At 38.7% G+C, this 27577-nt stretch overlaps 3 protein-coding genes across 5 annotated transcripts; 1 reads left to right on the top strand and 2 right to left on the bottom strand.

The window, feature by feature from the left end:
• Positions 1 to 387: 387 nt before the first annotated feature.
• Positions 388 to 16073, bottom strand: usp49 (ubiquitin specific peptidase 49). Of its 3 annotated transcripts, XM_028003958.1 has the most exons (8): positions 15234 to 16073; positions 12718 to 12830; positions 12124 to 12168; positions 9161 to 10635; positions 5886 to 6093; positions 3731 to 3839; positions 3388 to 3593; positions 388 to 3308 (listed from the first exon to the last, which is right to left on the bottom strand). In XM_028003958.1, exons 4-8 carry the CDS (start codon positions 10568 to 10570, stop codon positions 3205 to 3207), a joined length of 2037 nt encoding a protein of 678 aa, XP_027859759.1. In that variant the 5' UTR covers positions 10571 to 10635; positions 12124 to 12168; positions 12718 to 12830; positions 15234 to 16073; the 3' UTR covers positions 388 to 3204. The 3 variants fall into 3 exon arrangements, with proteins under 3 accessions (XP_027859759.1, XP_027859758.1, XP_027859760.1); XM_028003957.1 differs by lacking the exon at positions 12124 to 12168; XM_028003959.1 differs by lacking the exons at positions 12124 to 12168; positions 12718 to 12830.
• A 1095-nt stretch (positions 16074 to 17168) lies between these two features.
• On the bottom strand, positions 17169 to 19485 carry med20 (mediator complex subunit 20). Its single transcript, XM_028003956.1, has 4 exons — positions 19383 to 19485; positions 19026 to 19171; positions 17669 to 17922; positions 17169 to 17583 (listed from the first exon to the last, which is right to left on the bottom strand). The coding sequence occupies exons 1-4, from the start codon at positions 19394 to 19396 to the stop codon at positions 17362 to 17364; spliced, it is 636 nt and encodes a 211-aa protein (XP_027859757.1). The 5' UTR covers positions 19397 to 19485; the 3' UTR covers positions 17169 to 17361.
• Positions 19486 to 19624: 139 nt separating this feature from the next.
• bysl (bystin-like) lies at positions 19625 to 27193 on the top strand. Its single transcript, XM_028003952.1, has 7 exons — positions 19625 to 20055; positions 21023 to 21179; positions 21295 to 21433; positions 21871 to 22004; positions 22111 to 22271; positions 26025 to 26127; positions 26284 to 27193. Exons 1-7 carry the CDS (start codon positions 19776 to 19778, stop codon positions 26636 to 26638), a joined length of 1329 nt encoding a protein of 442 aa, XP_027859753.1. The 5' UTR covers positions 19625 to 19775; the 3' UTR covers positions 26639 to 27193.
• Positions 27194 to 27577: the final 384 nt, after the last annotated feature.

The following is a 27577-nucleotide window of genomic DNA, read 5'->3' as shown; positions in this document are numbered from 1 at the left end:
TTTTGCATGAGGACAAAATAAAAATCATCTGGTCTTTCTGATTTTGAACAAACCCAAAGTGCATCAAAAGGTCATTTTGTTGATGTATTTATAAACTCGGATTGTAGTTTTGATGAGGAAAAGATCAGGCTTTTCAGCGCTTGATTGAATTTGTTTACAGATCAGAACTTCACTGGTGTGTAGATCAGGCGTCTCAACCTTTCGATGCGTCTTTAGTCCTGTGCTCCTGCATCGGATGGCTGAATTATCTCCTCAGCAAGCAGTCAGGAGTCCTGCTGATGACCTAATTGAGTGATTCAGATACGTCGGAAGCAAAAACATCACCCGGATTTAAACCATCAAATCTGCTAAGAACAAAAAACAAAAAGGGAAAAAAACACATTCAGATGCGTTTGTTGTCTTTTTAATAATTACTGTCAGGCAAAACCCTTACGAACAATACATTTATGACAGGTATTCTTACAGTACAAGACAGAACTCAAGGAGATCAGAGCCAGTGGCATGGCCACAACTGACCGCTATCAAGTAAGACATTCATCGTCATTTAGATTGTTCCAACTTTCACAGAGTTCACAAATGTGTTTTGCATTTGACTCGTATCAAACACAACAGTTTTCTTGATTACCTAGCAAATTCTAAAGATCTCGATAGAAACAGCAGAGTAGAAAAAAAACAAAACAAACACAAATAACAAAACCTTGGATAATAAGCAGAGGAATTCCTGATTTTATTTCAACTTCCTGTTAAGATGAACGATGTACAATATATTGCTTTCAGGTGCACGACTTTAAAATGGGTATACCTCCCCAAAAACACATTCTTCAGATTCACCTTCCTCTGCCGTTTTTTTTTTTTTTATTCGCTTCTCGTCTGCCAGCAGGTTAGACAGAGGTGCAGCGGTCAAACCGTTAAACCGCAGGAGGAGCTGCTTCTTAAAGGAATAAACGAGCCAAACGTACAGTAGGACCAGCAGCCCCTCCAGAGAATTGCAGCTTCCCTTCATTCATCATAATTTGTTGGAAACTCAGTTTATTCACCTCTTTTCATGGAGTTAAAACAGAAAGACAAAAAAAAAAATTATTCATGTTCTCTGAGAGTCTTGAGCCTAAGACACAGTATCCAGTCACAGCATACATTAGAGGAGAGGAAAAATTAAAAAAAATATACAAATGACACACGGTGAGTATTAAAAGCTTGATATTTGATATTACACAATAATTAAAAAAGTTGAACAGGAGGCAGCACGGAGTTTGGACTGATCACATATTTAGTGCTCAGAGATCAAACGTGTGACACTAAAATATGAAAACAAAAGAAGTGTTTCAAACTCCAGAGTCCGTGTTGCCCGTGGATGTAAAATGCTGTCTCAGTGGAGCGACTGGACGTTTCCAGCCTGATTGTGGTGTAAAAACATGGACACACATGTTGGTGTTCAGCAGGACAAGACCTGCTCCCACAGTCTTCAGGCCATGAAGTAAAAAGTTTGTCCTGCAGGCCGAAAAACCTGCAGCCTCATTTATGAAAAGGTTTCTCCGACTAACAGACATTATCCTGCCTTCTAAACATTAATAAAGTTTGCCTACTATTAGACATGGCAAAAGTTACCCACCACCTCCATCGGTCTCATCTCCAACCACAGACGCATCTCAACAAATTAGAACGTGAAAAGGTTGAATTTAGTCAGTAATTCAATGCAAAACTCCCACCGTATGCAGATACATTACATGGAGTGATATATTCCACGCATTTATTCCTGTTAATATGACGACTCCGTCTTGCAGTTAATGAAAACCCAAAATATAGTTTCTCAGAACTTTAAAATATTACGTAAGACGAATAAAAAATAATGCAAATGTGATTTTATGGATGATTATCCAGTAGACCATAGGGGCGGGCAATACAGAGTTAAAGTTTTATCATGATACTTTGTGATACTATCGTAATAACAATAAAAGTAACAATGAAAACTATTTATTACTTCTTTTTTAGGTTATTGTATAAACTGCAACTGCATGACTGATTAGAGTCTGATTAGAGTTCCCAAACTGCGCACAGTAACTGCATTTAATTATATTTTAATTCTTTTGATAGTTATTGATACTTTCATTGAACAAACAGTGGAAGAGTAGTAAAACTAACAATTCTAACAATATGGATAGTTTTTTTTTCTCCAAACATCGATTGGAAATTATCGTGACAGTAAGAAATTTATTATGATAAATACGATAAATGCCCACCTGCAGCAAACAGTCATAGAAATTTCCCATTATTACAATCGGCCTTCTATCACCTGAAGAACGTTTCCAGGATTAAAAGACTAATGTCCCAACAAGATAAAAAGACACTCAATGCAACCTGAGTTGCATTGATTATTACAATAGTGTGTTTACAGGTTTGCAGCTGATCCAGAACGCTGCTGCTCGCGTTCTGACTAAAACCAGAAAGATGGAGAAAATCACCTCACACCTAAAATCCTGGAGCTCAGAGAATAGACTTTAAAATACTGTTAGTTTACAAACCACTGAACTGTCTTAGCACCAAAATACCTTACAGATCTGTTGTTGTTGTATCGGCCTTCTGGCTCTCATCTGCTCTGCATCAACAGAACCAGAACCAAACATTCAGCCTCTATAAACATCCAGAAAACTGCAAAACAGACGAAACACCGAGTTCCTTTAAATCAAGATTAGAAAACGACCTGCTTAGTGTTGCCTTTGTTTCATAATAAGTGGTACATTTCTGCTCTGGATTATAACTTTTTATTATTTTTTGTTTGCCAATGTAATGTAAAGTTTGTTTTTTATGTTGTTTTTTTTATTGTTTAATGCATTCATGAACTGCCTTCCTGCTTAAATATACCATATAAATAAACGACTTAATTGATCTTGTGTAATATATATATTTTTTGGAGAAACTAACTTTAGGTTTCAAAGCAGTTTTAATTAAAAATCATGAAAATAAACTGAATATCACTCTGTAATGAATCTAAATATGACAAGAGTTTCTCCCCTTTGAATTGAATGCTGACAGAAATGGACTTTACGATGATATTCTAAGTTACTGACATGCATCCGTACGGTCGGCTTCCCCTTTGCCCTCATTACCGTCTCGTTTGGCAAACCCTTTCAAAGTGACATCAGGGAAAGCTTCAGACACCGTCGCCTCAAATGCAGCCCTCAGTACAAGTCACAGCGAGAGAGGTACCTAGGCAGACCTCTGGGTATAGAAGAGAATATAGGCCTGAGTGTTGCACACTTCCTCCACGCTGCAAACCTTCATCTCAGAGTCATTACAGTGGACCCAGAAACCTGAAGAACACAGGACAAAAAAGGTAAACACCAATCCTGACGGGACAGGAGCGGGACATGAAAACGAGCGTTTTCCCACCTCCTTCTGTGTTGTAGCAGTATGCGGTGTAGTGCCCTGAGCCGAAGCCTTTACCATGATGCATGACCACAGCAGACAGATCGTAGGTGTAGCCGCCTCTGTGGACAGAGTGACCTGAGTCTGTGCAGCAGTATGGTTTGATGTTCAGAACCTGGTCAAAGGCCACATGGACGCCGATTTTCTCCCGGTGGTTCCGGCCCGACCATCTGTCACAGGGAAGAGTTGGCATTAAAAACAATAACACGCATCTTTGCCTCAGACACAGAAACAACCACAGAGCAACGTGGGTAGCTTTTTAAAAGAGGTTTATCAGACAGGAAGAAAAGACGGCAGAGAAACTTACCTGAAACGTTTGAGGTGCAGACGTAAAACCTGAGGTAAGCGGTAGATCAGAAGCTGCTTGCGTGCTTCTGACAGAACTAAGGGTTTGTGGGATGATTTTCTTCTTCTTTCTGAAACCAGGAGAGAGAATAAAACGTTATGCACATTATTAAATCTGCAACCTCATTCTTTTAAGAGGTAACAACTACTTTACTGTGTCCAGCAATTACAACACAGTGCAAGTTTTATTTATTTTTTACATCACTTCAACAAAAGATTAGTTCCTCTATGGTTTGTGTTCTTACTTAGGAGATCATCAATCTGCATTTAGAAGTTATTTTACTTTGTTCAGATCTTTTAAATTAAATTTTCTCAAACTTCAAGGCAACAGACATTTGCATTATTCAAATTAAATAAACAGAAATGGTTAGAGTGCACATAACTGAGCTACAGTGATCTGTGTTCACACCCATTGAACCTTCTCGCATTTACTCACAGTCCAACCACAAACCACAATGTATGTCTTTTGACTGACTGAACACAAACTAAGAAAAAAATATATATATATATTTTTTTTCAAATATATTACAAAGCACATCTAAAAAGTGATGTCTTTATATAATAATCAGATTAATTTTGTTGCATAAACCTGCAAAACGAAGACTTTTTTTTCAAACAATTTTGATCTTGATTCTAAATCCTAAGTCTGTTTTGTACCCAGATGTTCTGCACTTTGCTTGAAAGCATTTTATTAATAAAATAGTTGTTATTAGTGGATTAAAAGTTGTAAGTTTCAGACATGAGCAGGTATCCTCCACCACCTTAGTCAACCAATAAAACTCTAACCAAAATGTAAAATCTGTCTTCTCGTGAAGAAAAAAGCAATCACACTGAACAGCGGTCCTGTCCTGTACCAATTATCTTCAAGTGTCATTAATCAACTGCCGCACTTTGTTTTCAGTGAGTGCCGTCTCCCCTCCTTAATGCCACACACACTCCCTGCCAGGCAGCAGCAAGTTTAGTTTACATCAAATCAACTTTTCATACTAGATTTTTTCAGTTATGAAACGGAGCCGTTTGTCGGTGGACATTTTGTACCGACATGAATGAGTTTGTATCCACACTGGAGACGTTTAGTAAAGAAGAAACTGGAGACGTTTGTCAACCACTGATTTTCTATAACTTACGGAGTCTACTTTAAGGATACTGGCGAGGTTAGTAAACAGCTCTGGAAAAACTGAAGAGTCCACAGCACTGAACCCCATTGAAAACCTTCTGGTTATCCCACCAAATAGTGATTTCTGAACTCTTCTTGAGTTAAAACATTAGTTATGTTGTTTCTAAATGAATATGAACTTGTTTTCTTTGCATTATTTGAGGTCTGAAAGCTCTGCATATTTTTCATTATTTTGACCATTTCTCATTTTCTGCAATAAATACTAAATTTTTGCTTAGAATTTCAGAGGCATGTTGTCGGTAGTTCATAGAATAAAATAACAATGTTCATTTTACTTAAACATTTACCCTTTAAAGAGTGAATTCAGAGAAACGAATCATTTTAAGTGGCCTCTTAATTTTTTCCAAAGCTGTATAATCCATTCTTAACATTTGATTACCATTTATAATCCGTCATGCTCCAGGAGAGTTAACTGTTTGCAACAGGGAGCAGAACCATAACAATAATGGATTATTGAATTCTACAATTAATCCAAAATATTTTCCATCAAATAGATTTATCAAGAGAAGTAAGAGATACCAAATGCTTAAGTAGATGGGTTCAAAAATAGCAACATGTGGCTCTAAATCAGGGGTAAAAAGTGGTGAAGTAGAAAATCTGAACCAGAACTTGAGCAACACTTTGGGTTCAACAAGTATCCATTTAATCTGTTCAGGTCAAATACTTCATATAGGGAGACAATTTAAAGTTTTCTTTAACTTTGACACAGAACTCTCAACAAAAAACCTTTATAATTCTAGAAACCAGAAAACAGTTTTTCTTTAACTTTCCCTTTTGGCTGTGTACCTCTGGACTCTTTCAAACTTGAAAAGTGGGAGCAATGTTTCATCTGGCCCTGAGGCTTAATGCTTACTGGATAACTTTGGTAGATAATCATCATTTAAACATGACCAAATATATGTTTTGGTCAATGCAGCTGACGTGAACGGTTTGTACTAACTGTTGCAGTGGTTGCAGGCGTAGATGTTGCCTTCAAGAGCCTCCATCTCTGTAAACTTGGACAGCATCTCTATGAGGGAGCAGCTGCGCTGGTACGCAGTGGCGCCCGAGCCTTTGTTCCTGCTGTGATATCGCTCTGGAAACTCCAGCGATAAATCCCAGAACGGCTCCACTGTGTTGGACTTGTGCTTACAGGACAGACACGTCACCTAAAAACAGAAGAGGAGGAAGGAAGAGATTAGGACAATAAAATCAATCGTGGTGTTTAAAGTTCTTTATTATTATTTTCTGAATTTTCATATTTATTCATGCAATTTCGGTTGTTAAATTCTGTTCGTATAAAGCACTTTGTTGAAGAGGACTGTTTTAAATAAAGTCTGACTGATCATTTTACTGTGGTGTCCAAATTAGAGATGCACAGACAAACTGGCTGGTCTGAAACTCAAAAATCTGGTCTGAAGTGATTAATCAATTATTGAAATAATTGCAAACTAATTTAGTACATCAATTAATCGTTAACTGGAGTAAACAGACTCAAAAAAGGCCTTTTGCTGAAAGAACACCACATTCTGAGCAGTAATTAAACCAAAACTGTATATAATAACCATTTTGCATTTCAGATATATATATATATATATATAAAAAAAACATACATTAAAGGAATGCTGTTTCTGAATCTCAGGCAATAACATTTTTATTTTCTTATTTGTAAAAGGAATTGACTTACTTATTTCCATCTTTTAATGAACTTGTAATATTGTATGAAAAAGGCTTTAGTGACGAAATGAAAAATTTGAAGAACGTGCCAATTTTTTATCCAATTAATCATCAGAACAACTGATAGATTAATCGATTGTCCTAATCTGAACACCCCATAACCAAACAGAGGAAGTTGCCATAAACAACATCGCTATTCAGTGGTCGTTGTGACTAAGCGGCCGTTTATACTACTAATAAAATGCGACCACAGTCAGACCTCTGTGTGAACAATTTACGACCCAAAGCGACCCGCATGCACTGATGTCACACGACAACGCATTGCTCACAGAAGTAACAATTAATGCCGCCATCTACGGCTCAGTTCTAAATTTTGGAGCAGTAGGAGCCGACAGTATCGCCATGATCATACCAAACCAAAGCAAGCGAATAAAAAGAAAGCATTAACTAATAGCAGTGGCATTTTGTGGCGCATGACTGCAGCTTCTGTATTATTTTCATAATAATCACTGCTTGCTTCAGCCACAATTTACATCCTGATTTACCATGTCTGGCTTCTTCTGGTGCAGAATTATGACATGTTTCTCCCGTCCATGAAGAAAAAGTCAGATAAAACGTGGCATGACGGCTCAGACTGCAGACGCCTTGAAAACAATGTGATTTAGTCACATACAGAAGAGGTACAGCTCATCTTTTTGGAGAGTTAAAAGATCAGAACTGGACTTTATATGAAATATGGGTCCCATATGTGCCAAAACAATAAATTAATTAAAAAAATTGTCAAGTGCTAAAGATCCCATTTAAATAGAAACTGTATTTTGCACACGTTAATTTGTCTGGAGTTTGTCAAGGGTCCAACAGAGTCAAACTTTCAACAAAAACTGTTGAAATGTCCGTTAAAATGATTAAAATCTTACTTTACAAATATGATCTTTAAAGTTTCTCTAAAAGCAAGTAAAGCCCAAACAACACAGTGATGGAGCTGAATACTGAATAATTGGTAGCTGATGCGAGGCTGTACAACCAATTAAAGAAAAATGTAAATTTTAATCAAAGAGTGTAACTTGCTTTGAGTGAAATGAATTACCGTCACAGAAAAAACAACCATGGCTTTTAGGGTGAAGAAGAAACCTGACCATCATTTGCAGACTTCAGGAAAAGTTTTCATCGTTTCAGAGGAAACAAAGTCTTTTATATACAGAAACAAGCAAAAATAACAAAAAGAGGAGTTGTAACAAGAAGGAAATATGTTGTTTTCCCAGTTACAATGGAGCTGCAGCAATAAATAATCCATAGATCAGAATTGGCCAGTTTTCAACTGATCAGTGACCTGGAAGTCAAATAGAGAAAAATCTGCTCTCCCTGCCCCCCCGTTCATTAAATCAGGGCTGTCCACAGAGCAGCTGGGGGCCATTTTGTGGCCCCTGGAATGATTTTGTGCATAATAACAATGATGAAAATTTGGCCTCCAGCACAGGTGATTGATATGGACTGAGATTTTAAATTAAGGCAAAATTAAATCTCAAAATGTAAAATGAAATCTCACTACAATGGAAAATATTCCACACAGCACATAGAATTGGTATTTTAATAACCACACCCCTTGTGGTTTTTACCATCTAATTTTATACTAAATAAACGTTGGTGCAGCCACATTTCTTATTCACCAAACTTGGTTAAATAGTCCTGGTATCTATAAAGTGACAAAATTATTTACTTACTGCTGAGACAACACTAAATTCTGTATTGATTTTTAGAAAATCTGGATTTATTTATTTTTTACCAGTGAGTTTCCATAGTTCAGAGTGATGTCAGCATGCCTTATGCTTACCATGTTGTTCCACAAGAGTGTTTTACAGCTTCCATTTATTTGGAATTTGAATTTAAGTCAATTTGATGGTAATTATGACTTTAATTACAAGAATAAAGTTGTAATATCAGGAAAATTAAGTCATTTTCTGAGAACTCTTACACAATAATTAAAATTAGGAGCACTGAGCATTTTATGAAGTTATACTTTAGTATAAGTCTTACAGATAAGGAAATATGTAATCTTTTAACACACCTGCATCAAATTATTATCAGTAGTACAATTTTGAAACTACTGTGTCTATAAACTGCGTCTATTTAGAAGAAAAAATGACACGGACTGAACTGCTGAGATCAGATCTTGATAACCCTTTGGAAGCTTTTTCTCATTAAAACGACTTTTTCCTCACATTTTTAGCTTTGCTGTTTTTTTCCGATAAAATTGTCTTTACTCTGCCAATGTTATGACTAGATTTTCATAACACAGATTCTCATAGCCTGGCCCTAACACTCCACCATACATCTCACAGAGAGGATGATGGAAATAAAATTCACTTTTTGGAAATATTTTCTGTCATTTGCCATTCCTTTTTTAGAAAAGCAAGCAAGGAGAGATCAAAAATCGATTGAAATTGGATCATGTATGACATAAATCTGAGATTTTATTTAGTATTAGTCTGAAACAGTCTGACTGGAGCATCTCTAATCAGTGCTGAACAGCTGTATTTGCTGCCATGCTGTCGGTCTCACCTGGCTGAGCAGCTGCCCGTGAAAGATGGTGTTCAGAACCTTCAGCACTTGCTTGGACAGCTTCCTCTTTGTGATGGGGATGACTATCCGCCGCTTGGACCCCTCCGTGTCCAGTTCCTGCTGCACCTTGTCCAGCAGCTCACATAGGAACTCCTGGGCGTCTTGCTGGTCGTATCCACGGAACGCCGGGATGAGGTTCCACACGGAGTGCAGCATGGCGAAGGGAGACACAAGAGTCCACCGGCCCGACCACATGACCCTGAATAGTGTATGCAGCTCGTGACACAGAGACATTTGCTGGCGAGTCGAGCAGCGAGGCTCTTTGGACTGGACCAGTTCTGCAGCCTGTGGGGACGGGGCGACGCTCTCCTTTTTGCCCACGGGCAAATTCCAACACCCCGCCTTCCCCATGCGTCCCAGAGGGTTCTCCGACAGTGGCGGAGTGGTGCCGCTGTTGACGACAGCTCCGGTCACCCCTTTCATGCCCTGGGAGTGGTTGGTCTTGGCCAGCAGCTCCTCAGTCTCACACAGGTCCAAAGTGAGAAAACACTCCCTGAATTTCTGCAGGTGGCTCAGCACTTGCAATATTGAGTTCATGTAGCACGTGTTTCCCAAGTTGCGTAGACCAGTGACACCTGGAGCGTGCCTCCTCCGCGTTACGGCGTGCGTGGAGTAGTACCTCCTCAACTTAGCGGCTCTGCTGATCTGTGGCGCCCGGCGGGGCAGGGCGAGGAGTGAAGGCTTCTTGGGAGGTGGAGGTAGGCGTTCTGGGGGGTCGCGAAATTTGCGAGGAATGAGTGTCATGGTTGAACGTGGCCCCTGAGTCAGAAGCCTGGCACTCTTTCTAGGAGGAATGTTGCCGAGGTCTTCCAGGAGTTTCCTTTTCACCTCCTTCTTTTGTCTCCTGGCCTCCTCAAGTTTCTCCTTGCGCTGGTTCTGAACCTCTTGGTGTTTTCTAATCCACGTCTGAAGCATCTTTCCTAGGAGCACTTTTCTCCTATGGCGCAGGGCCAGCTGCATGGCAGGTTGCGGCCCACCTTCCAACACCCAGGGGGCGCAGTCCCCCCCAGCGGAGGAGCGCAGCGACCGCCTACCTGGGCTCCGGACAGTAGAGAGAGCGCCTCTGAGGAGCTTGAGGTCTCCCTCTGCATTATCATTCAGTACATAGTCTCCACAGGCGAAGCAGAAGACATCCAGCTCACGCACCTCCATGGCCAATGGGTGTTGGGACTCCTGAAAGTGTTTGAGGAAGTGCTCCTCTATGAAGCGTCCACAGGCAACGTGGGAGCACTTGAGGCAGGCCCACACCGAATCCGTGGTGCTGCATTCCACACAGTGCCATTTCTGTGGATTGAGGATGGAATGGTCTTGGCCCAGACGAAGGCGAACCACGTGCTTACAGCGATCCATCTGTCCGGATGCACATGTGGCCTCAGTTATAGGACACACGTCCTGCAGCGAAGCAGCAACTCATTCTGATGGAAGATTTACACAAGAAGACAGAAAAGGTGCAGATTTGTTAATATAAAAATATGATTTCCAGTGCTCATACTAAGTCTGTAGAAAATAAGCAGTAAATCAATTAATTGCATGATAGATTGATAATTTCCATGATCTAGTTTTTTCTGTCTCTTTCTTTCAAAAACTGGATGACCAAAAGCTTCAGCCTCAACAAGATCCTTTTTTTGAAGAGCAACTTTGATTACAAAGACTACATTTTATTTATCGTTTCTGTACTTTTGTTTATTTATTTTGGATATTTAAAATATCTTCCAGTGTTAAATGGTTTTTAGGAATTCAAGTTGATTGAACTATGAGAGGGTGAACTGGCATTATTATGTCACTATTAGTGACATAATACCTGAAATTGGTTTTAGAACAACATCATCATTTATTGCAATAACGTCTACAACAACTTGTGCAGCAAAATTTGTTTTTCACAACACTTTATTGTTGAACAATCTTACAGTTATCTTTTGGGGTAGGTCTATACCTGCTCTGCATTTCCTCAGATTTTTATCCATTTTTATTTTTAGAAAATAACCCAAACTCTGACAGATTAGCAGAATCTGCGAACAGCAACCATTGTATCATGCTACTGATTCTCATTCTGATTTATGCCGTAATTTTGACCACGCCAGTCTAACATATGAATCAGTTTTGATTCTGACTGTATTTTTGCAGTCAGAAGGTGAACTACGCGTTTGCTCTTTCCCCTACATGGCTTGTTGCAAACTGCAAACATGACTACTTATGGCTTTCTTTCAACAATAAATCTCTTCCAGCCACTCTTTCATAAACAGCAGAGTTGTAGAGTGCACAGGGGTGTTGCACAAAGACAAACACTTGAATAAGTATTATTTTCATTGCTTTCTTTTAATAACAGCAGTCACTCTACAGAACAATAGATTGCTGCAATCAATGTAACAACCACTAATTCCAGCAAAATATATTTAACAGTTATTAAAGAAGTACTTTTATAAACACTGGAACACTTATAGTTAGTTATAATCATCTGCAAAATGTTTTTGCTGCAATTAATCTTTCTTGGCTTCTGGAAGAACGTTTCCAAAGCCTCCGAATACGAGAACTCAAATGTTTGGCCCATTTATGTCTACATTTCTTTATTTCTGTATCTATATTTTTTATCTGTATCTTTCCATCTTTAAATCTTTACCTACTGTATCTTTCTCTAATGATCATGTTTTCATTTACTTACCAAGCTGTTAGGGGGAGTATTTCCCCTCTAACAGTCAAGCAGGATCACAACCTTTTTATTCAATGACTTGATTTCTGCTGCATGTCGGGGGAAAGACATGAAGCTTTTGGACAATTTTTTTTGTACTAGGACCTTCGCCGTGTGTATCAGGAGTGGGAGAGCTACTCTTGCTGCTACTCACAGGAGTGCAAGTGCTGCCATTAAAATGATATAAATTGTGTTTACAAAACGCAGATATGCTTGCCTGTTTTGCAGGTTTTTGCGACATTTTCATCTTGCGACTCAGCGTCTGTGAGGAGTACAGAGCATGTGTTTTTGACCAGGTTTTGTTAACTTCGGCGTTTCAAAAAAAGAGAGCTGAAAGTAGACAAGCGTGATCTAATTTTATTTATTTAGGCTAATAAAATCAATAGCATTTAACTGTAAACACATACGATTACTAGGTACATGCCGTGTTCCTGTTGGGAACGGGGGTAAGGGAAACGGTAAACTGGGATCTTGTTTTATAACCAAACCCCGCAAAAAGCGTCTCCCCTACTTTATTCCTGTCCCAGTTCAGTGCTCACATTGACCTCTGAGGCCCCAACAGAACAGCTGAGACTGAACATTTCCTGAAAACCATGTGTAATTCTTGTATTCCTGGATATGCTACACTGTGCTCATCTATGACATAAAATCGCAGTAAAACACAATCAGGTCTGCAGCTGTAAAATGTGACCGGTGGAAAGGTTCAAAGGAGTTGAGCCCTTGCATTGCACCGTAGACCACTGTCTCTTCTAATAAGCAAAACTACTGAGCATACATTTATAGAGAAAGGAAATGAAACTGGTTTACTAACTGTACAAGAAGTTCTCTTGATCAGATCTGTTGCATCACATCATCTGAAATCAGCAACAAGCCTCAGGCCGATCGCTCACATCCACCGTCAGCACCAGCACCAACAGGAGGAGACTGGAAAACAGCCATGACAGGTCGCATAATGGACCAATTAATGAGGCCATCGGAACCGCTAAATAATGCTACACAAATAAGGCATTTGCAGCGTTTCAAATGAATTTGCATGAAGAATTTTAATCAAGGCTTTTTCCAATTCCTGAACAAAATACAGTCACTAAAAGCATCATAAAAAAATGTATTTTAACAAGGAGGGTCACCTTGTATTCATTTTATTTCACTATTAACAAGATTGTGAATGAAATCGCCATATAGCAAGACATACAATACATGATTATTTTAAATAATTTCTTGCAATTCCTTATTGTTTCCAAGCTCTGTTTGTTAGTTTTGTTTCACTATGAACAGAGAACAAGCTTTGGCTCCCATATAAAAGCTTTAAAAATTTGTTTTTACAATTGTGATTTTTGTTTTAATTGAAGATATTAACTGTCTTTATATGAAGAGGAACTCAAGAATAAATAGTGTAATTTTTAACAGTGGAGTAGTAGTAATACGACATATTTTGATGGCAAAAGTTTTGTTTCATAGTGTGCATATTTGCTGTGTTAATATTTTGAGTTAGATATCAAAAATTTGACTACCTTTTAGGATACAGTCCACTGGAAAAGTAATTAACTCTTCACAGACTTATTCTGTTTTTATTTGCATGCTTAATGATCCTGTTTAAACATTTTTATGAGACAATAGCAACCCTAGTAATTACAAAATACCATTTCATTTAAGGAAAAGGTTTTCCAATTTAATCTGGCCCTGTGTGAAAAAGTAATTGCCCCCTAAATGTAAGACATAGTTATACCACCTTTGGCAATAATGACCACACAGTATTTTACGTCACTGTTGAAAAATATTGACCCACTTGTCTTTGCAGAACCATTTAAACTCAGCCATATTGGAGGGTCATTTTGGTAGCCCATCCTCTTCTGGGAACATTTCTAAATGTTCTCTCCATTTGTTCTCACTGGGCTTTGACTCCCAAAGACTTAGTAATGGCTTGGTAACTACGTATTTGCAGACTGATAAATGTCAGTGCCTTTGATTCTCATCTGCTCTTGATTTATTCGTTTGTTTTATTAATTTATTTTTTGATAGGGCAAGGTGTATTGCTTGTTTGAGATTTTTCTTTTGTGTGTGTGTGCCAACTTCATGTTTCATTTAATGTCTTGGTTGCACAGCTCTGGCAAAAATCAACCTCGAGTGGCCTGACTGTAGAAATTAAAACTAACAGATACAATTAATTACATCTAATTTTTAAATTAACAAAGACGGAAATTGTTCACAAAGAACCACATTGGTTTAGTAACTTAATAGATTATTTTTGTTCTTACTTATGTTTGGTAAATTTGTTTGGCAATCTGAAATACTTACTAAAAACATTAAAGGAGGGGAGACTTTTTAACTTGTCCCACATTTTATTGATCTGGTCTTTCTAATCAACAAACTTTCAGCATGTGTTAAACTGTAAATTCTTTTGACAAAGTTTCATGGTGCATTTTAACAAGTACTTTAAATAAGGATTAGAATTATTTCTACCACTTCCTTAAAATATACAAAAAGGGTACGTGTGTTAAAATAGCAATGGTTAATCCTTTGTGGTGTTCTGTTCTAAACCAGTTTCTCCTCTTTGTGCAACTCATTCACTGCTTAACGCTGAAAATTTTTTCCTGAAGAGAAACCATGATCTCTGGGTCAGGGCAACTGGTCCCCTCTTGGTTGCACACGAGCCGTGTTATGTTGTGCTGCTGCCGCATGCATGTTCACGTTACAATCGCATTAACCCTGATATTTAACATTACTACGTCTCCGCTGCGTCCGTGTGCGTTTTTATCTGCTGTCCGGTTCAAGGGGAGGGGAGCTTTCTCCTCAAGCCATGCTAGCCTCTAGCTCACCATCTCCATGTTGAGCCAGAACAAAGAACAGTCGGAGAGCCACTCTCCAGGAACCTCCAACAACTTTGTTGCTGTGAGCCCAGCCAGCAGTAAGTTAGCTAACGCCGCTAGCTACAGCGGCTCTGCACAGGGCTTAGCTCCTGCTATAAACCCCCTTTGCTGTGTTTTTACCTGGAGCCCACTTTGTTATACTTGCAGTATTTAAAGTGGTGACCATTCCAGCTGCTAAATAAGAAGTAGCATTAGCTCGGCTGCTAACGCGTTTTTTTGTTTGTTTTTTCTAAGCGAGGACAATTGAAGTTAACCTAACGGTTGTTGTTGTTGTTCGCTAACGTTGACTAACGGCTAAGCTCCCCGAGCGAACCGTTTAAAAACTCCCCGGTGACATTCTCCGCGCAGAGCCGCCTGTAGAGACGTGGACGCCGGGCCTCGGTTGCACTCGTTTTGTTTTTACTACATTTGCATCCCCTTTTATTTAGGAAAAAAAAAAAGAAGAGAAAAGTAAGGTTACCATCGTCAGCATCCATCCATCCGGTTCACTCAGAGAGCTGCGGCGGATTGTTGTCCTCCTCACAGATTGAACAACCCAACTCTCGAAACGAGCCCGGACCCAGCTGCTCTCATTGGACCGGGACTGAGCGGCATCCGGGAGCTTATTGGCCCAGCAGCTGAACAACAGGCGGCAGGATGGGCCGTCCTTCCGTCCACCCACCGAGGCCACATGGAACAATAACCCGAAGCTCGGGCGAAAAGAACGGCTACCCGACCCCGGTTCCCCTCATAATAAACCGTGTGGCCCAGGTGTCATTAATCTAATAAAATGCAGAGAGAGGAGGGTAGTGTAGATTTTAATCTGCGCTGGAGGTGATTTCTCCCACTGCGAATGATAGTAGTTGAAGTTGACACAAAAAGTGACACCAGTACAAAGCTGCTGCCTGCAGCAAGGAAAGTTTCCTGTTCTCACAAGAACAGTAACTACATTAGACGATCAGTAGTTTGTTATCCCACAGAGTGCCTGTTACAGAAGCATTCATGCTCTCTTTTTTCCCAGTTTTTGTCACGTTATAATTTAATCTTAGTATACATACAGCTGCCTTACAGGTTAACTATGCAGATTGTAGGTTATAAAATACAAAGTTTGAACATTTCAAAGCGATGGCCAAAGAGTATGACATATTTACAAATTTAGAAAGACAGGGTATTGTGCATCCAAACTGACCAGAAGGGAAATAAGAGCATTAATAAGTGATTTGAACTTGTTGTTCAGACGCTCCCCATTAATGCTGACTGAAGAAGAGCTGGTTTGCAAAGAAAAACTGTGAGAATTTCTGTCTCTAGATGTGCAACAGTAATAAAGAAATAAACCCAAAGACTTGGATACCACACTTTTTAAATGTTTTCTTTAAAAAAAAAATCCAAACCATTCTTCTCCTTCATTTACACAGTTGTGTATGGGTTTATTTTGATCTATGAAATGAAACACCAATAAAATAAATTTAACTTTTAGACTAACATAAAAAAAGTATGAACAGATAACTGTGATATAAATACTTGTGCGAGGATGGTGTACACAATCACAGCAAACAGATTTGAACACTAATACGTATATTCTGTCCCTCTGGGGAAATTTAAGAAAGTCCATCCTATTTTTGTTCCAGTTTCAAATTATTTGAACCAGCTTATTTACTTAACTGTACAAAACCACAGACGCCACCATTACATGCACATGTTGAACAATTCCTTAAATTCTCATACTCAGTTATACATTTCTGCTAATGTGCAGTTTTAATTAGTGCACACAATAATTATTTTTCTTGTGTTGTAAATTTGCCCTCACTGTAAAGTCTCTTGTTCTCATGTTTTTTACCTTTGTGTGAATATGCATTCTTCCATTTACCTTCAACTTGCTGCTGGTAAACCTACATTTCCCTACTAACTGACAACAAGGGATATCTGTTATTTTGAATTCTATATCATTGTTTATGTTGAAATTAAATAGTAGAAAAAAAATGTTTTAATCAAAACTACATTTGTAAAAAAAATAATACTGTCATAGATCTATCCTTAAAGTAATTTACCATCTATTCATCCATTTTCTAACCTATAATTACCCCTAATTTATTATATTTGTACCTGAATTATCTATGAAATGGTTGATTATTTGAAAAAAGATAATCAGTTTCAGTCTTTCTATAAGATCGCTCAAAATGTCACCAACCATTAAGGTTTTTGAAGTTTCATTATAGTAATATTGTCTCTGCTTCGTTATAGTAATTTTTAAAAAATGCCCAAATTATTAATAGCGCTTGTATAAAAATATAATACATGTAAGACTTGTTCTATCATATTATGAAGAACCGTGCCTGTATATTAGTATTTAATACATTCACCTTTCATCAGGATGTTGAAAAATGAGCATAAACGTAAAAACATAGACTCTGGATACTTTTTAATATTAAGTGTTTTTTTATTTTATTTTATTACAAACAGCTTTCAACAAGTTAGGGAGATTAATGCAAAGTTGAAGCTAAAGCTAAATGAACAGCAGGCTTGCAACAACTCTTAAGCTGTCAGACTGATCCATGGGACAAGAACAAACATGTGAACACAGTAATAAAAAAAAAAACTATGTTGCAGACTCAACGCACATTGCTTGCAGGGATCTGTAATTTACGAAGTTTGTTGAACAGCTCCAAGTACTGAGTCATGGTGTCAACACAGTCCGCTGGAGCGAAGAGACCCTCAGGTTTGGCAGCAAACACGGTTGGAAGTTCTGGAACATTGTTGCCAAGAAAGGATTGCATGAACTCCCTCATGAGGTTCCAGCAGTCCCCTGGGACCACACAGGGACAATATTCTACCTGTGAGAAACAAACCCACAGTTGAACTGACAGACTGAGTAGGTGCAGATCTTCTCTTACTTCCAATATCAAACTGTGGCCACACCTCCACAGATATCCCCCTGGCGCTGGAGCTCATTGTGACAGTGCCGACTTTGATCAAGAAGTCACAGTAGCGATATCTCGAGCCACGGCACTCCACTTTGTGTCCCTTGGCGTTCTGGAAATGACTTTTCAGCTTCACCATAAGGACGTCAAAATTTGCGTCTGCTGTCAGGCAGGGTCCTCCCTCAAACAGAGCCATGCAGCTCAGGGGAACTTCAGAGTTGTGCATCACATATAAGAGTTTGGAGGGCTGACCTGCAACAGGAAGGCAACAATAACTTTATAGAAATGCAAAAGGTTTTGCAAAGTTAAGCAACAAAGTCACTTTGGTGAGAATTGTAGCTTTTTACCTTTTAGAGCAAGTCAAAGCGCTACTGAGTATTGTAATCTGAAAAAAAGCTATTCAAACTAAATTCAACTTAAATGAAAAAACAACTGCCATTTATTTGAACTTAACCTGACTAACAACATGAAGAAGGCTAAAAGATCGTAAAAAGCATCGCATTATGCAAAATTTACATACACATTAGAAACTCATATATTTATGCCAGTGTTTTCCAATCCTGCTCTTGAATGCCCACTGTCCAGCATGTTAGGTATTTTCCTACTGATGTTTTCCACCTGACTCAAAGGTGACATCATGGAAAATTATTTTTGGGAACAATTTCCAAATGCTTGAAAGTTTCATGTTCTTCTGTTCAGACAATTATATGCAAATATAAAGTTCACTCACAAGCAGTAAACATCAACAATAGGCTTCAGACTGCACTTTAAACATATATTTGCTGCTGTAATTTGAATTGTATTTTGTATGCATTTTCATATTCTTTTCTCAATTGTAATTTAATGCGACACCATTGAGAAGTGTCAAACTGTTTCTTTCATTGTTCTTATACCAGTCTCCATAAAGACGAATGACTTCATATGAATATCAAGGGGAAGCCTGGAGTGTCATTATACACAATGAATCAAATCTCGTACCACAAATTACAGTTCAGTACACCCAGAGACAAAGGCTTTAATTTGTGGTCTGACATCATTAAAATGTGAGTTTTCGCTAAATGGCCATTGTCACATTTGGAGGAAAAAGGGGTTAGCGCTCTCAAGCCTGAGAATACCATCTCAACTGTGAAGTGTAAAAGTGGCAACATCATCTAATTTGGGTGTTTGCGGCAGGAGGGACTGGTGCACTTAACATACACTGAATCATGAGGAACGAACATAATGGAGGAATATTGGAGCAACATCTCAAGATACCAGGAAGTTAAAGCTTTGGAACAAATGGGTTTATCAAATGGAAGACGACACAAAGCATAAACTTTTCCGTCACAAAGGTAAGGTAGATTGCTGAACCTTACCGCCTGGATTTCCTGTAGACTGGTAAGTCTCACAGTCCACACAGAAGCTGCCCTGCTTCACAGCACCCAGCTGCTCCAGTTTCTTATGCAGGATGTCCACTGTCTGCTGCACACTCTTTCCCTCCGCCACAGGAACCGGACACACACTGCAGCAAATACAGCACCACAGTCAGAGAATGTATACGGGGAAGTATACTAGTTATGTTACCAGGCATCCCAACTAGTGTTGGTGAATCTAGTGTTGATTCACCAAAGCGAACAACAAAACAAATATAATAAATGATAATAAATGTGCGAAATCACAGATTAAAGTTTGTAAAGTATAACTATAGGCATTATCATTAACTATGAACTCACCAAGTTACTCCCATTGATATTTTTCGTTCTCTCCTCCTGCCTTGTCGTTTTGCTTCGAGTACTTCCGGGTCATTAACGAGTCAATAATTATTATGTAGCTAAAATAACATCTGTTTTAAAAATAATTAAAGTAATAATATATATGTTAATTACATCAGATAAACTAAGTGGGCATTCTTGCATTATAGCAATTATTCGATACGTTCTTTAAATTGTTTTTGCTAAACTGGATGTTGTACGTCGTGAGTTACGTCACTTCCTTTGAGGTCGACTTCCACACGTGTTGAACTATAGACTGTTTACACTGTTTGCCAAGGTGTGTTTGTACTTTCAGCTACCAATGCTAACATATAACGCTTATATTATTGTGTCAGCCTGAGCTACGCTGCAGTGATGCCCAAAGTAAAGAGATCCAAAGGAGGAGGAGAGAAGAGCGGCGGCGGAGCGACGGCGGCGGCGGCGGTGGCGCTGGCCGACCAGATCCTCCAGGCGGACACGATCCGAGCCCGAGGCCGGGTGAAGGGGCGAGACGTCCGCTCAGAAAACGACGATCAGTACGTAGATGATCGATTGTCGAGGAAAATCTTGCAGCAGGCCCGGATTCAACAGGAAGAGCTGCAGACTGAATATGGACTGGCCCCGGAGAAGAAAAAGACACCAGTCACTGTTCTCGGTAAGTTTAGAGAGGTTTAAGCTTTATTTTAACAGCTGGCTTGCTCTTTTAAAAAAACTTAAACAACGTAAATATAATAATAACAAGGTTTGATTGAATGAAGAGTTTATCATAGTTGCAATTTGTTTAGTTTTTGTAAAAAAAAAAAAAAAAAAAGTCTGTACTCGACATTTAATATTTTTATGGACAAATTTAGTTTACACTTTGAACTGCAAACTGTGTACTTGGTGAAATATTAAGCCCCTATTTTGTGGTCAGTGATATTTTTAACTCATCCTCTAAGAAAACAAGCACAAGTACTCTTCATTCTGCGTGTTTAACATGTTTTTGTCAGCTCAGTTGATTTATCTATGTCCTAAATTCACTGTAGAGGCTGATCTGCTGTATTTGTACACTGCCTTGCAAATTTATGCATACACATTTAATTTTTGTCACACTTGATCAGATTACAAACATGAGGTTCAGTACATTTATGTGACAGATAAACACAAAGTTGTTTGGAACTGTAAAGTGGTAAGGAAACAAAATCTGTTCACCCCACTTTAATCAGATCAAAGTTAAAGGTGAATAAAAACTATTGAAAGGTACATAAAATATCAAACAATGCTATCTCTTTTTGTCCGAGATTTTTATTTTATTTTTTTACAAATAAACAAAGATGTTCCAAAGTAGTGTTTTATGTCAGAATATCAAGTTGACACTTGGTGAATTTAAAGTTATAGATTTTGAAATGGAGCCCTCCAAATCAAGGCTCATCTTTCATGTCATGTTGTTTTATGACGTCCTGATAATAAAACTTAACTAGGTAAATACTTGGTACTCTAATGTCCAGACTGCCGTTATAACTGCTGGAAGAATTTAGAAATATGAGTCTGTGGAATATTTAAAAGCAGGAAGTGTGATCTGACCTAAATGTTGACCAGTGTTGACCTAAATGTTTTGTTATTTCCATGTAATCCCATTGAAGGCCCTGACTCTCAGGATGCAGACTCGGATGAAGAGTGGCCTGCACTGGGACACGCAGGTGCTGGTGATGCCGATGCGGAAGGTGACTCTGAAGTTGTTGTGGACGCCGACGATGAAAAGGCCATTGAGATGTTCATGAATAAGAACCCTCCAGTGAGGTAAGAAGCAACCTGAATTCATTTTGAATCTAACTGTGGGGATTAACGAAGATTATCTGTGAAGTTATGCCTGTCTTCCGGACCTAAGCTGGTTTTGTTTTTACGATGGTTGCAGGAGGACCTTGGCGGACATCATCATGGAAAAGATCACAGAGAAGCAGACTGAGGTTGGAACAGTGATGTCTGAGGTGTCAGGTCACCCGATGCCCGAGCTGGACCCCAGAATCATAGAGGTGTACAAAGGTGTGAGTAAGGTGAGTTCACCTGCATTCTTCTAAACCCATTGGGTGAGAACCGGGGTGACCAAAGTGCAGCCAGGGGACCATTTGTGTCCCCTGGACTGATTTTGTTCAGTCCCTGACCGCAGTACAAGAATGATACACAGTTTGCCTAACAGCACAGGTGGTTGATACGGAATATTTAGTTAATTAATTAGGTTAACAAGTGCTCTGAGTAGAACAACATCAACACTGTTTGGTTAAGTATTTACTCATCACTAGTTACATTGTCATGGCAACATTAATTAACTTTATCATATGTTTCCCTGAAATGGTTTAGTTCTGCTATAAACCCGTGTAAATTCAAATTCTTTTCTGTTGGATTTGGCTATAGCAGGTTTGTTTTATTTAGGAATGTGAGTAAAATGTAGAAACAATTGAAACTGAATTCAAAGTTTTTTTTTCTCTGTCAGGTTTTGTCAAGGTACCGCAGCGGAAAGCTGCCAAAGGCTTTTAAAATAATACCAGCGCTCTCAAACTGGGAACAAGTTCTGTATTTGACCGATCCGGAGTCCTGGACTGCGGCTGCCATGTACCAAGCAACCAGGTGGTTTATCTGTCTTCTTTGAGTTTCAGTTAAAGTTCAATAGTATGGAGGTAACTGAGGCCGATGATTTAACATGTCCTGTTAAAATAACACTTTGTTGTTTCAGAATATTTTCCTCCAATCTCAAAGAGCGAATGGCTCAGAGATTTTACAACCTGGTGCTGCTGCCGAGAGTCCGGGACGACATCGCAGAGTACAAGCGACTCAACTTTCACCTCTACAGCGCCCTGAAAAAGGCCCTGTTCAAACCAGGAGCATGGTTTAAAGGTAGGACTCTATCTTAACTTTGCTAATGACTAAATGGAAGTTCTTACAACATAACGAAAGTTGCATGTCTGGCTGGCCTAAAGTAAATCAGAACAGCATGTGACTGCACACCTCTTCACACCTCCACCTTTTGGAGCTGCAGAAAGGCTTAGGAGAAGCGTGGTGGTGTCCTGCTCGTTGCTGCAGCATTGATGCATGCATTTGCATGCAGGTTGGCTCAGAGAGTGACCATAAAAACAAGTTGTTTCTTAAAAATCAGTTTATGAATTAGCAGGTAGAATAAAGTGGAGCTTCATCCATCCACAGTACCTGCTTATCTCCAACGGTCATTGGGCGAGAGGCGGAGTATACACTGGACAGGATGCCAATCCAACACAGGGACACACAAGCTGAAGCTGTTTCAGTCTGTTTCATAAGGGCCACAGTGAAGAGGCCAAAGGGCCACATGTGGCCCAGGAGCCACATGTTGGAGACCGCTGGTCCGGGTGGGAACAGCTAAAGCTTCTTTGCTTCTTTCTTACCGACCCGTCACAAACAATCAGTAACCAGATGAGCAACATAACAGACTGAGGACAGAGGGTTTTCTTTTCAGTTCTTCAGCCCACTTACAACTAATTATGTCCATAATTTTAACGTAACTTTAATTTGTTTTGTACAGCTTTTTTGAAACCTGGTGGGTTCATTACCACAAATGAACCCACCAGTCACTTTTGGATTGTGTTGCTGAAAGAACAACACACTCAGAGTAGTAATCAAAACAAAACTGTACAAAAATTTATACATATTACATTTAAGACATAAAAAATAATTTGTCTGTAAATATGTTCCACTCAGAACTCCTAAAGTGACATCGTTTTAGCTTCATCTGGTTCAAATGCTGTAAAAACAAAAAATCTCATACTAAACACCTTTTGGTATCCAATTATTTATTTTTCAGTAAAAACATAATCAACAGATCAGCCCTACCTTGTGTTGGTCTTAAGTCAAGTAGAAAGGACTGAGCTTTTCACATGGTGATGGTATTTTTTTAGCTGCAGATGTGTCCTTTGCTACAAATGATCAAGTGTGCACTGAAGGCATGTTGTTATTGCATTTCAGGCAAAAATATTTTTATTTTCTTACTGAAAAAAAAGACTGAATTATTTATTTGCATCTTTTAATGCCATCACTCTGATGGCAGGGTGTGTGTTTGGGTAAATCGTGACACCTGGAGGCGCTATGGGGAAGAAGATAAGTAAGTAGAGGCAGTTTGATGCTTGAGCAATGTTCTCTTGAGAAACCTGGAGCCCACCCACCCACAATGGATGTTACTTGAACGCATAGCCTCTACATAAGTAACACTGTTTCATTTAATCCCTGCCGGCTGTGGGATTTTTCAGCCAGATATTGCTCCCTACCACAAAGCAAATATGATTCAGGAGCACAGGTTTGGACTTGTGTGGCCCTTAGCAGTCCTTCAGGGTAATAGTGACATAGACAGCACTGATTACAATGAAGAAGGAGCTGCTACTGTGTTTATTAACAGGGCAACCATCTGAACTTCTCCTGAAACAGCCGGTGAAATGCATCCTGAAGCTGAAGCTCCTGGACGGTTTATATTCAGTGTCCATCTGTGCTTTTATTTGCTTGGTAAACAGTAATCGCTATGTGGGTCCTCATTTCATGTCGGGCCAAGATCCAGTTTTTTATGGCCTTTTGCAGAAACAAAGTGGGTGAATTAAATGAATGAAAGGATTTGACAGCTTGTCACAGAGCAGAAATATCATCCTCCCTGGGATCTGACACATTTCTAAATTTAGTGCTAGATTTATACATTTTATTCTGGGGGACACTGGGAGAGGATTAGCAGCTGCCTATTGAGTAAACGACACCACTGCTTGTTGCTGCATAATGAGCTTCGCAGTCCAACTAAACTGGGTCAGAAGAGTCTTCATGTCTCTGTTGAACAGTTCATCTTCTTTTAATCCTGTTGATTCTTGTGTCAGTAAGTTGCTCCAGTTTGAAAGGAACGATTACGCAAAAACAATCCATGTCCTAAATAATAGAGGGAGGGAAAATGAACTATAAATAAAACAAATACTATGCGAGTCATTACCACCAGGTGGCAGTGTTGGCCTCAAATTAATAAAATGTATTAATAATTTCATGATGCCTTATGATTGAGAAAATGCAAAAATAAACTAATTATCCATTTAGTCTCTCATTGTGAAAGTAAAATGAGCAGAAAATTTAATATTTACCCACATAAGTTTTTTTATGTTTGTCCATGCTTTGGTATTAAAAGCTTTAACTACAGCCAGCTTCACAAGTGCCACCTTTTATTTGCTTTTTCTGTTTTAGAACAACTACTAGTTAATACAATAATTAACCCATATTTATAACCTTATATGTTAACAAATTACAAGTCCCCAAAGGTTATTCTTGTGAAACACACAGCTAGTTGTTATGTCTCCAGGTTTCCCCACCTGAGCTTCTGTTTTCTGTAGCTACTCTTGTCTGTTTCTTTGATTAATGCTCTCCTTACCCAGCCTGTCAGTACATCTGTGTCATTGTTGTTGTTGTTTTGGAATCCAACCCCGATTGAAACCTTCTCTCTGACCTTTATTTTGTTTTACTTTGTCTCCATGATGCTGTTCTTCACAGAGCAGCTGGATTTACAACGATTATAAATCAAACGCAGAAGGACTCTGTTTACTCGTTATATGACGTCTGGCATTGGTAAACGGGTCTAAACACAAATTCACACCACCCTTTTAAGATGTTCAGTTGTAAAAATTAAATATTTCTTCTTCCACTTTGTAATTATGCACGATTAAAATGCACTGAGATTTGTGGTTGTAATGTGACAAATGAGGCAAAGTTCGTGAGGCATACAGGTTTTTTTAATGGTCTGCTCCACTCTGTTTCTGCACCTTTACATTTTGTGTAGGGCTGATTGACCATGACGAATCAATTACTGAAATAATCGTCAACTAATTTAGTAATCGATTAATTTTTAACTGAAGTATAAATAAAATCTCAGACTCAAATAAAGGCTAATTGCTGAAAAAAAAAACATATTTAGATCAATAATTAAGCCAGAATTGAAGAAGATATGTATGTCTGTATGTATGTATGTCTGTCTGTCTGTCTGTCTTGCAAATAAAATAAAAAACAGTTGTTCTCAAGTAGCATGGTTTTCTCTTCATCCAGTTTAAATTCATCTATTCTTATTAAACATGGGGAACCAATGTGTAGTTTTATACTTTTACTTTTCTTTTCTATTAGTTCATCCAGAGAAATTCTTATTAGTTTATAAATTGTGGAGTACATTTTGTTTTTATTTTGCTTTTCTTTTGTTATTTTGTTTGCATTTCCTCTAATTTATGTAAAGCACTTTGAATTGCCTTGTTGCTGAAAATATGCTATATGAATAAAATTGCCTTACCTTACCAAAGGGATGCTATGTTATCAAATTTTAGGCAATAAAACATTTATTTTCTTATGTGAAGTTGGAATTGAGTCTTAATATTAGCATTTGTTGATGCATTTCTAGTATTGTACATAAAAATGCTCATGTGTCTGTAAAATATGGAATGTGGCAACTTCTTTGTGCGATTAATTGTCAATAATAGATGACTGAAACAATTGTTAGTTGCAGCCCTAATCTCGTGTTATTTTTGATCCACCTCCTTTGCATTCTACTGCTTTTAGTTGTTTTCTATTCTTTGCTGGAGTACTGATGTAATATTTTGTGCCTTTATTGGAACGCAGGTATACTTATTCCGTTATGCGAGTCTGGGACGTGTACGCTGAGGGAAGCCATCATTATTGGAAGCATACTAACTAAATGCTCAATCCCGGTGCTGCACTCCAGGTAAGGCGTCTTCCTCACATCCACACACCACTACTCACCGTCTCATTGTGTCGCATATCAGACCCACTGTCTCTGAAAGCCATTTTGGCGTGAGATCATTGTAAGTCAATGCATGGTCAGTGTTGCGTAACTGGTGTAATCGTTCTCGTCTTTCAGCGCGGCAATGCTTAAATTGGCAGAGATGGAGTACAACGGTGCCAACAGCATTTTCCTGCGTCTCCTGCTAGACAAGAAGTACGCCCTGCCTTTCCGTGTCCTAGATGCCTTGGTGGCCCACTTCCTGTCTTTTCGCAGTGAAAAACGTGTTCTTCCTGTGCTGTGGCACCAGAGCCTCCTGACCCTGGCCCAGCGCTACAAGGCTGACCTGGCCGCTGAGCAGAAGGAAGCACTGCTGGAGCTTCTCCGGATCCAAACACACCCTCTGATTTCAGCAGAGATTCGCAGAGAGCTGCAGAACTCAGAGTCAAGAGATGTTGAAGTTGGACTCACTGCTGTAGAGAATATGGACTGATGTAGTCTGCTTTTTTATGTTCCCACAGCATAAAAAGACTAGGGCTGCCTTCATGTTAGAAATGTTAAAATAACAAGACCTTGGTAGAGTCTGGTCATGCTCCATCTTGTTATTGCAGATAAAACATGCTTATTAGTGGTGATGTAAGGTGTTTTTTTGTAATACAAATCTGAGCTTGAGAATAAAGAAGCTGTGGGAATTCAGAGTTGGATAAATTAGCAACACGGATTAAAAATCTAATGAATGATATGCATATGGTCATTGATTTTTATTTATTAACAAGCCACACAAGCTCAAACTGGTTAAGACTTTATCCATTATTAAAGTCTTGGAATGATTGAATAATTAAAAATTCTATTTATTTCAATCACTGCAGCAGAAATTGGTTCTCAGACTTTTAGAACATCTAATCTTTTGCTTGTAATCGTCAAGTTTGTCACAATAAAGAAATAGCACAACTTCTTTTGCATGAAAACCTTTGTACTATGTCAAACAGAGCCCCTGATAATGGCTGCTGTTAAACACATCTCCTTTATTAAAAAATTATTAACCATCCTAATAGTTAATGGTTATTTCAGTTGACTATTTTTATTGCTAAAACTTTAAAACAATAGTTTTTATAACACCATTTTGTTCTGTGTTGACTAAGGTCAGGAAACATTTCAGTCTTTAGGTTTTCTTTCCATATCCCCATACTTTCGAATAATTTGTTCCCAGTATCCTTCTATGTGGGATTTCTCAGGTCCCTGTGTAGAGATTGTCGTGTTTTCCTTTTTCTACACAGTGAACATTTCAAATTTTAATATGTGACGAGAGCAACCTAAGTAAATAAATCTCAAAAACAGAGAGGTATCAAAACTAAACTGGCCTGTGTGGAAAAAGTACATGCAAATTTTGTCTCTAGATCTAATAATCGGTTGTGCTTCCACAGCTGCCTTC

The sequence above is a fragment of the Xiphophorus couchianus genome, chromosome 20 (genome assembly GCF_001444195.1).
Source record: "Xiphophorus couchianus chromosome 20, X_couchianus-1.0, whole genome shotgun sequence".
Taxonomy (NCBI): domain Eukaryota; kingdom Metazoa; phylum Chordata; class Actinopteri; order Cyprinodontiformes; family Poeciliidae; genus Xiphophorus; species Xiphophorus couchianus.
Note: the sequence above shows the minus strand (reverse complement) of the source record. Positions and strands in the feature narration are given on the sequence as shown.

Bases quoted from the DNA above. Each gene is read 5' to 3' on its own strand.
- bysl (XM_028003952.1), top strand. From the start codon at position 19,776: ATGCCCAAAGTAAAGAGATCCAAAGGAGGAGGAGAGAAGAGCGGCGGC. The intron at 20,056-21,022 runs GTAAGTTTAGAG...ATCCCATTGAAG, and splicing joins GACACCAGTCACTGTTCTCG to GCCCTGACTCTCAGGATGCA. The intron at 22,005-22,110 runs GTGGTTTATCTG...TTGTTGTTTCAG, and splicing joins GCCATGTACCAAGCAACCAG to AATATTTTCCTCCAATCTCA.
- usp49 (XM_028003958.1), bottom strand. From the start codon at position 10,570: ATGGATCGCTGTAAGCACGTGGTTCGCCTTCGTCTGGGCCAAGACCAT. The intron at 6,094-9,160 runs GTGAGACCGACA...TTCTGTTTTTAG, and splicing joins ACGGGCAGCTGCTCAGCCAG to GTGACGTGTCTGTCCTGTAA. The intron at 3,594-3,730 runs GTAAGTTTCTCT...TCCCTGTGACAG, and splicing joins CTGCACCTCAAACGTTTCAG to ATGGTCGGGCCGGAACCACC.
- med20 (XM_028003956.1), bottom strand. The intron at 17,923-19,025 runs GTAAGGTTCAGC...TTCCTGTTGCAG, and splicing joins GTCTACAGGAAATCCAGGCG to GTCAGCCCTCCAAACTCTTA. The intron at 17,584-17,668 runs GTGTGGCCACAG...TGTTTCTCACAG, and splicing joins CCAGGGGGATATCTGTGGAG to GTAGAATATTGTCCCTGTGT.